Here is an 8,519-nt window from a genome sequence, read left to right as displayed (position 1 = left end):
ACTGCTCTGTCCTTAATTGTCTATTACTGAGGCACCAAAGCCAGAAAGGAGAAGACACATTTGCCAAACGCTTTGGAAAACAAACACCATTTGTCTGTGCTAGGCAAAAAATAACACACACTACGCCAATCTTGCTTTATCAATTGTAACTCCCGGTCCTCTGCTCCATAGATAAAAAAAACAAAGAGAGCTTTCACTCCATTTACTTTCTAAGCGGCTGCAATCAAGGTGTTGCACATGTGTTCACATCTGCATGTAGAATTGCTACCAGCCTCAGGATGCATTGCCCGAAGGGGCAGGGCTGTATTACCTGCCCGCACCACCACAAAACAGGAGTTTTCCAGTTAGCCTTATGCCCCTCCAGTTCTGCCATGCCAGGCAGCTATTTGCACCGTCTTGAGCGTTCAGTCAGCTCTACTGGGAGGCGAGGATACATATATGCAGCTTAAACATAGGACAGATTCCAGCAGGCTGAGTGGAGGGAAATGAATGCCCCTGTTTCCCCTTCTCCACTAGCCCTGCTGAAAGAATTCACACACACCCCTTCCTTTTTCCTTGTGCGTTGCGTCTTTTCAGATTGTAAGCCAGTGGGCAGGGACTGTCTTGTTTAATTGATTATATGTAAGCCACTTTGGGAGCTTTTTGGCTAAGGACCTGCATTAAAATACTCCAAATAAATAAATAACTTGACACTTCTTGGACTCTTTATTCAGCAGAGACAAAAGCAGGCAGGGTCCTTGTCCTCGGCCAAACATGACTCCTGAAAATGCATAAAAAACAAACAAAACACTCAACAGCATCTTTTGCCATGCAAGGCTGCTCCCTGTACTTTTGAGGTTGGCAAGGGAAACAGCTCCAGTGTTCACAAGTCCACCAAGAACTGAGCGACCCGGGAGTGGTACTCGGGTTTCAAGTAGTCCGCCAACTCTCCTTTGCTGACCCACACGTAGTCTGATTTCTCACTGGGTAAAGGCAGGTGGTTGCCTTGCAGGAGAGCTTTGAAGAAGAACACCTTTGCTCCTATGCAGCCATCTGTCTGGGCCGCCTTGGGTAACCTGTACTTGTAAAAGCCACATGGTGCATTCCCAAGGAACTTGGCCTCAACACTGGTTCCTTGTGGGTTCAGGCGTGAGGCAGGGGGGAAAAAGGAGGAAACATCCGTGTCAGAGCAGGCGATACTGCAAAAGCAGAAGAACAGTCTATGCCTAATGATCAAGAACTTTGCTCATGCACCCATTTTTAAGGTGCTTGTCTTTGGCTGGAATATTCTTGTTAGTATTGACTAAAAACCAGGGTTGACACAGCAGTAGTATTTAGCATTTATAACATGCATTCAAAGCACTGCATATAAGGATCCCCAAAGCTGGGCTTGGCTTACTAGCCAGCCAATGGCTGTGTTCACACCTAATGGTATACCAGGATTCCTGGCTTGCTATGTACAGTATGTAATCTGTTCGCCTATACATTAGCGGGACTAAAAACAAAATGTTTAGCTTAGAGTTGTGTCCAAACTTGGGATCCTGGTTTCTTGCTCCCAAACAAGGGAGGATTCCAAGCCAGCAACAAGCCAGGGACAGTGGTGGGCTTATAAATCCTGGCTTGTTTGGGAGCAACAAACCAGGATCCCAGAGTTGGACATAACTAAGTATTTATGGTTTGTTTTCCCATTCATGCAAATATGAAAAACAAAGTGGGAGTGAAGTGAACTGGCTGTGTGCACCAGCATGTTCACAGTAAGCCAGGAATTTTGGCTTACTGTTACATGCGAACACAGCCATTATTTGTGGTCACAACTGACCCTTTCCCAAGTCCTTAGGGTAAGGGTGTATTGTCTTTGCCTATTCACTGGGCTTTTGCAGAAAGCATAAATAGCAAACACCCAATGCGGAGGAAGAAAAGAATCACACCTTAACTCTACTGTGTTTTTCATGAACTGCAAAGAAACTCAGGAGGGGAGGGGGGAGATGGTTTTCTTTGCTTTCGTACTATCTTCTTCCAAGTCCTCCCCAGTTAAGGGGGGGGGGAGGGGGAGAGAGAGAGAGAGAGAAGGGCATCTTTGTGACTGGCATATGGGTCAGGAGTGCCCACCAGTGGCAAGTGGATTTATGGAACCCTGTGTGCATACACACTCTCAACAGTTTTTACAACAACTCTATAAGATAATTTTAATCAGTGGAGGCTCGTGGCTCCAATTTCGGTGGGGCTATGAATCTATTCTGGGTTTCAGTCAGAACCAGTGAGAACTCTAATGGCGCTACCCAAGCTGCCAAATCAAGTACAACACCTTGGATGGCTCCCTTATGGTTCTGGCTGGTTCTGACTGAAATCCAGAATGGATTCACAGTCCCACTGAAATCAGAGCTGCCAGCCTCCTCTGATATTGATATCTCCATGTTGCAAATAGGTGACTGAGGCTGCAAAGAAATGGTTGACATAAGGCTTCTCACCAAATTCACAGCAGAGGAAAGGTCTGAACCAGGAACTTCCTGATTCCCAGCTCTGCCTCTAAGTAACTAGGCACTCCAGCTCTCATACCAGGTGATAATGCCCTCAAACCCAGACCGACCACAGGATGTTGACTAGGACTACTGCCTTGACCCAAGTTGCCAAGTGCTGCAAGAAATCTTGATACACCATTTTCACAGAACAATTTGCAAAGGTCGCTCACAGTTTCCATTTGGAAAGTTGGGCAGGATATGCATTTAAGAAAGACATACATTTGCAAAGGGCCATGTGCCACTTGGCAAGAGGGTAAAAGGTGTTTCCGAAGGAGCGAGGGTAGAAAACGGCAAGCATTGTGCAGTACAATATTTAAGAGCACAAGCTATTAATTAACATAAGCTGAAGTCTGTAGTTTTTAGTTCCCTGTGTATCTTTGAATTAAGAACAAACTGGCTTACACACACACACACACACACACACTCCTACATAAAACTTAAAATAAAAACTAACAGACTTCCATTATGAGCCAAACACATTACAGTAATCACAAACTAGTATAAAGACTCTGAAGCTCCCTACAGAGGGAGGCTAGGTTGGCTCCCTCTCTGTTGTCCTTCCACTGGAAGATAAAGAAGTTTTTATTCAGGCAGGCTGTTGGCATTTAAGCTGGACTGTTGCTGAAGGGGATTTTCAATGTGTTGAGTGTTCTTTATTTTACTGTTGTGTTTTTGTGTTTAATGTATTTGTCTACATGATTGTTTTAATTTAAAAACTTGTTTTAATCTTGCTCATATTATTGTTTGCCACCCTGAAACTACTCTTTGGTGGAAAGGTGGGATGTAAATCAAATAAAGATAATAAAGGGGTATTATGTTTATTTATGCAGCACCATTTATGTACATGATACCTTAGAAAGAATGAAGGGACAACTTCCTGATGCCAAGGCCCTGATAGTCTAAAAACAGACACAGAGAAAAGGGAAGCAAACAGAGGTAGGAGGAAAAGAAACAGGGGAAGAATACGGAATATACACACACACACGTCACTAACCTGAGAGGGTAACCAAGGCCCTTTCTGCTGTGGCTCGCAGAGTCTCCCCATCTTTCCACTCTGTTTGGGGTAAGAGCCAAAATTCTTGACTGCCAACCTTTTGCTTAACCAGCAGCAGCAGGTTCTGGTCCAGCTTCCTGTTCAAAGATGTCCGATCATTGTTTCTGTCAGCATCTGTTAAGGGAAGAATCCAATATCACAGACATCCAGACTGCTAGAGAAGAACAAATCCAGGTGTGTTTCCCAAAAGTCTTTGCGGAACTGCTATATGAGACCATACTGAGGAGCAACACTGGGTACAGGTTGCCTAGACAACATGCTAGCAAGCATTTAGATGCCACTGGCAAATGCATCATCCTTCGCACCTTCAGGTGACAGGCAAAATTGTGTACTCTTCTTCAAAAGGTCACTTAAATAGTTCCATGTCTAATTTCAACATGGTGACTTATTAAAGCCAGCTTTTTGTCTGTAGGGCTCTGACACAAATACCTTCAGGGCACTGTGAAATTCTGAAGTACATGACCTTTTAGCAACATCTACCTCTAAAAATAAACTGCCCTTCTTCAAAAAGTCTACAGTTGAATTCACGAATCATTTAAGCCAGGCTAACGCTGAAATGCAGACTGGAAGGTCGGCAGGACAGCAGTTCGAGACCCGAGTGCCGCGTGACGGAGTGAGCTCCCGTCTTCAGTCCCAGCTCCTGCCAACCTAGCAGTTCGAAAGCAAGAAACTGCAAGTCAATGAATAGGTACCGCTTTGGCGGGAAAGGTAACAGCGTTCCGTGCACCTCGGTGTTCAGTCATGCCGGCCACATGACCACGGAAGCGTCTTCGGACAGCGCTGGCTCTTCGGCTTAGAAATGGAGATGAGCACCACACCCTAGAGTCGGACACGACTGGTTGGGGACACCTTTACCTTTACACCTGGATTTAGCCAGATTTTGTACTGTTTCTTTCAGACAGCTGAAATGTGAGCACTCTACTAGGCAGTCAGATGCTCAACTATGATCAATCCAGTCACCAAGAATTGCCTCGAGGTGAACAAGTAGAGAAATTAAGTTGGTCCTTTTAGACCACAAATGGCTGTTACATTTGCATGGACAGTAGGGCTACTTTTTTGTTTGGGCTTGTATCTTATTTATTCATTTCATTTCTATACCGCCCAACAGCCTACATTCTCTGGGAGGTTCACAAAAATTAAAACCGTAAAACACAACATGATAAAATATAATATAAAACCTTTACAAGTTTAAAACAGAATAAAACCAAAGTAAAAATCAGCAGCAGTGTAAAGATCTAAAAACATAATAACAAATTTAAAAAGGGAACTGAAGGACTAAGAAAACCCAGGGAAAATAAAAGCTCTTCACCTGGCACCAAAACAACCACAATGCAGGCACCAGGAGAACCTCTCTGAGGAGGGTATTTCACAACTGAGGTGCCACCACTGAAAAGGCCCTCTCCTTAGTTGCCACCCTCCTCATCTCTTTTGGTAGGGGCATGCAGAGGAAGGCAATTTCCTCTAGGAATCTAACTTCTTGAAATTATTGGCAATGCTGAACTACATAAAAACAAAACAAGTAAGACCTGAAACAAAATGCTGCTGTCAACTGCAAGATGTGAGTTCGCTTTGTTTCATCCAGACTCAATTCAGCAAATATATTTAAAGTTTGAAGCTTTAAATATGTTTCTAGTGCGCTTATTGTAATCAGTGGTATTTAAAAGTGATTAACTTGGGTTGGCTTATATTGTGATGATGATGGTGTTTTTTTAAGTTTGTGTGTGTACGTGTGCTGGGGGGAGATAAATCAAAGGACTTGTCAAATGTAGGTGGAGTGAGAATCAAAATAAAAATCAGATTTCTATGTGTCTTTTTTTGAGGTGGTGGGGTACCTTCAACTGTATGAATAAATCATACAATTCCCTTCGGCGCAGTGCAAGGCTTGAATATGTTTGTGTTTTAGTTGGAAGTGGTATTGCTTTCCCCTTTTCTTGCACACAACACAGCTCCCCTTCAGACACAATCCAGTTTCTCTTACAAAAGAAGTAGACACAGTCAATAAAAGCAGCCCCCTTCCCAGCACGCTGCCCTGCATTCCACCTCCACTAGATTAGAACTAAGTCAGAGCCCAGCCAGAACCAAGCATGCCCAACAAGGTTCCAGCATGGGGGAAGCATGGACTTGAACCTGTTATCCGTGGGGCAGGACTGAACTTCCGGAATTTCTGTTCCCATGCGTCTTCAAGATCTTGGGCCAGCACAATCTCCTTCCCGGTGTCGTCGTCATCGTCGACATCATCAAACTTGTCTTTCCTTCTCTGCAGACGCTGCTCCTCTGCCAAGCAGCGGAGTTCATGGTCTGAATACAAGCTTTTCTCTATCTCTATCTGGAGAGCAAAACCAGTAGGTCAGATCTAGAGACAAAGTTTCTGCAAATCACCTTCGCGAATGCTGTATTGCTTAGGAACTCTGGAAGTCTGCAAGACAGTGATTTTGTTGCAGTATGTGACATGTAGCATAGATAGCACAAAACAGAGTGGATTGGAGCAGAATCCTGGGAATCAATCTTCTCTGTTTTCAGGATAGGAATGCCATTTAAGCGGTGGTTGTGACCATGGTGTCTTGCAAAATTAGTAACAATGTGAAGGCACAGAGAAAAAAAATCTGTGGTTCCCCGCGCACACACACACATTTTTTCAAGCCTTCACATCTCCAGCAATGTATTTGTTATGGTGAAATAGAGCTCCCTTATATTGGGGATCCTGCTGCAATAAGCAAAAGCCCCCAGAGGATCCTCAGAACATCTATCAGCACCCAAATCTTTATTTCCACTCCTCATCAATCCCAAAACCCCGATTCTTATCTCCCTAAACTGGGGTCTGTGCCATGATGAAGAGGGATGGGGAATTGTGGGGCAGTGTACCAAAGGGAGGGGGGTAGGCCATCCATGGCGGGCTGCACAAGACCTCGGCCCACAAGCCATGCTTTGCCCATCCCTGGCTTAGGGGAAAATGTGTGGCTTTGTGTGTGAAAGAACCAGAAGCTGAGTTCCTGTACTAAAACAAGTTTCCAGTCTGAGCATGTGCTGAGAAGCACCCTGTTCTTTCATTCGAAGCTTGTATCCTTCAGACACACACAGACCACTATTTGGCACTTGGAGGATCTCAGGACTCTAGTTAAAGAAAATGTTTATCTAGTAAACCCTAGATAGCTTCTCTGAGTTTTAATTTGGTCCTTGGGCTGAAAGAGGTTCTGCACCCCTGCTCTGTTTGAAGGGTTATCCTGCCCAGTTGTGGTTTAAAGAATCCTATCAAGGATTGATAAGGTGCCGCGGTGGCTTAGTGGTTAAGGCGCTGAATTGCAGACCGGAAGGTCAGCAGGACAGCAGCTCGAGACCCGAGTGCTGCGTGATGGAGTGAGCTCCCGTCTTCAGTCCCAGCTTCTGCCAACCTAGCAGTTCGAAAGCAAGAAATTGCAAGTAGATAAATAGGTACCACTTTGGCGGGAAAGGTAACAGCGTTCCGTGCACCTTGGTGTTCAGTCATGCCGGCCACATGACCACGGAAGCGACTTCGGACAGCGCCGGCTCTTCGGCTTAGAAATGGAGATGAGCACCACACCCTAGAGTTGGACACAACTGGTTGGGGACACCTTTACCTTTATGAAGGATTGATAGCAAGCAACTGGACAGCGCAGGCACAGTTCACCTGGCCAGTCTTCCACACTACAGTAAAATGTACTGTTTCTATTTAAATTATCGTAATTTATAGTATATTTGGAGCACAAAATGATCTTTGAATCAGGGTCTGGATTATAGAAACATAGAATCATAGGGTTGGAAGGGACCTATAAGACCACTGAGTCCAACCCCCTGCTCAATGAAGGAATACCGGTCAGGACATCCCTGACAGATGGCTGTCCAGCCTCGTCTTGAATGGCTCCAGTGTGGGAGAGCCCACCACCTTCCTACATAGTGGGTTCCATTGTTGTAACGCTCTAACAGTCAGGACATTTTCCTGATGTTCAGCCAAAATCTGGCTTCCTGTCACTTGAGCCCATTATTCCAAGTCCCGCACTCGGGGATGATCGAGAAGAGATCCTGGACGGTCTTTCGTTAATTGTTTAAAAACTGTAGGTATATGTTGTCTGTGTGTGTGCTCTCTGCTTATACGTTTGTATGCAAATGATTTTGCACTTTGCATAATATATTTTCAATGGGTTTTTTTTATTTTTATGAACTGCAGGAGAGCTTCAGCTATGGGGCCGTATAGAAATATAATAAATCTAATTATGTCTAAAACTCCATCTACACATATATATTTGCATATGCAAATCGCAGTCCTCTTGTCTTGTGCTTTCTTCCCTCTTATTTTGAGCCAGTCTTAAGTGGCCATCCTAAATTAAAAGCAAGTACCAATCTCTTAAAAGGGAGGGGGCACGCTCAAGCCCTCCCCCCGCCAGCCCCCAACACTGCCCGTTCCGCGCATGCGCCCCGTTCCCTGGGTCACCTGCCGCAGCAACTCAGCCATTTCCTCCTCCTCCGGGCTCGTTGCCTGGGTGATCCTGGGCAGCCTCTGCAAGCAAAGCGCCCCGAGGAGCCTCCATTTCGGCGCGGCAGCCGCGGAGGCAAAAAGGCCCCTCCAGCGAGGGCGGAAGGGCCCCATGGACCGAGCCCTAACAGACCCGCCCAGCAAAGCCCTGCCGAAGGGCGCCGCCATCTTGCCCCCGCCGGACCACAATGCACCGCGCTAGTAACCCAGCACCGTTAGAAACAGGGAACGAGAGAGAGAGAGAGAGAGGAAAGAGAAGAGCTGTACGCAGCCTGCATTTCCGGGAAACATGGGAAGCCGCCCTTCGCACAGAGATAGGAAAAGTGTAGAGGGACACACAGGCTAAACTGCCTGATCCGCTAACATCTTTTTTCTCTCAGTTCGCCGGGGCTTGGAAGCTACCCATGGGAATCGATGCAGAAATCCGAGGTTGTTATTGCAGCTGTGCTGGACATGCCCCTAAACAAGAAAGGAAGGA

At 45.7% G+C, this 8,519-nt stretch overlaps 1 protein-coding gene across 3 annotated transcripts; it reads right to left on the bottom strand.

Moving 5' to 3' along the window:
* Nucleotides 1-570: 570 nt before the first annotated feature.
* Nucleotides 571-8,218, bottom strand: MRPL46 (mitochondrial ribosomal protein L46). Of its 3 annotated transcripts, none has more exons than XM_084817339.1 (4): nucleotides 8,000-8,218; nucleotides 5,680-5,878; nucleotides 3,493-3,666; nucleotides 571-760 (listed from the first exon to the last, which is right to left on the bottom strand). In XM_084817339.1, the coding sequence occupies exons 1-4, from the start codon at nucleotides 8,207-8,209 to the stop codon at nucleotides 660-662; spliced, it is 684 nt and encodes a 227-aa protein (XP_084673465.1). In that variant the 5' UTR covers nucleotides 8,210-8,218; the 3' UTR covers nucleotides 571-659. The 3 variants fall into 3 exon arrangements, with proteins under 3 accessions (XP_084673465.1, XP_084673464.1, XP_084673466.1); XM_084817338.1 differs by having other exon boundaries at nucleotides 691-1,113; XM_084817340.1 differs by lacking the exon at nucleotides 8,000-8,218 and adding an exon at nucleotides 6,986-7,392 and having other exon boundaries at nucleotides 691-1,113.
* Between the last annotated feature and the right edge of the window lie 301 nt (nucleotides 8,219-8,519).

Source organism: Heloderma suspectum, chromosome 11 (genome assembly GCF_057233095.1).
Source record: "Heloderma suspectum isolate Gila_16-S chromosome 11, 16-S_ref, whole genome shotgun sequence".
NCBI lineage: Eukaryota > Metazoa > Chordata > Lepidosauria > Squamata > Helodermatidae > Heloderma > Heloderma suspectum.
This window is presented reverse-complemented; position numbering and strand designations above follow the sequence as displayed.

What these genes read in the sequence shown, in the direction of transcription:
- MRPL46 (XM_084817338.1), bottom strand. Translation starts at nt 8,209, where the DNA reads ATGGCGGCGCCCTTCGGCAGGGCTTTGCTGGGCGGGTCTGTTAGGGCT. An exon ending in TGGCTGAGTTGCTGCGGCAG is followed by an intron (nt 5,879 to 7,999) that starts GTGACCCAGGGA and finishes TTTGCTCTCCAG; the next exon opens with ATAGAGATAGAGAAAAGCTT. An exon ending in TCCTGCCCCACGGATAACAG is followed by an intron (nt 3,667 to 5,679) that starts GTTCAAGTCCAT and finishes TTCCCTTAACAG; the next exon opens with ATGCTGACAGAAACAATGAT.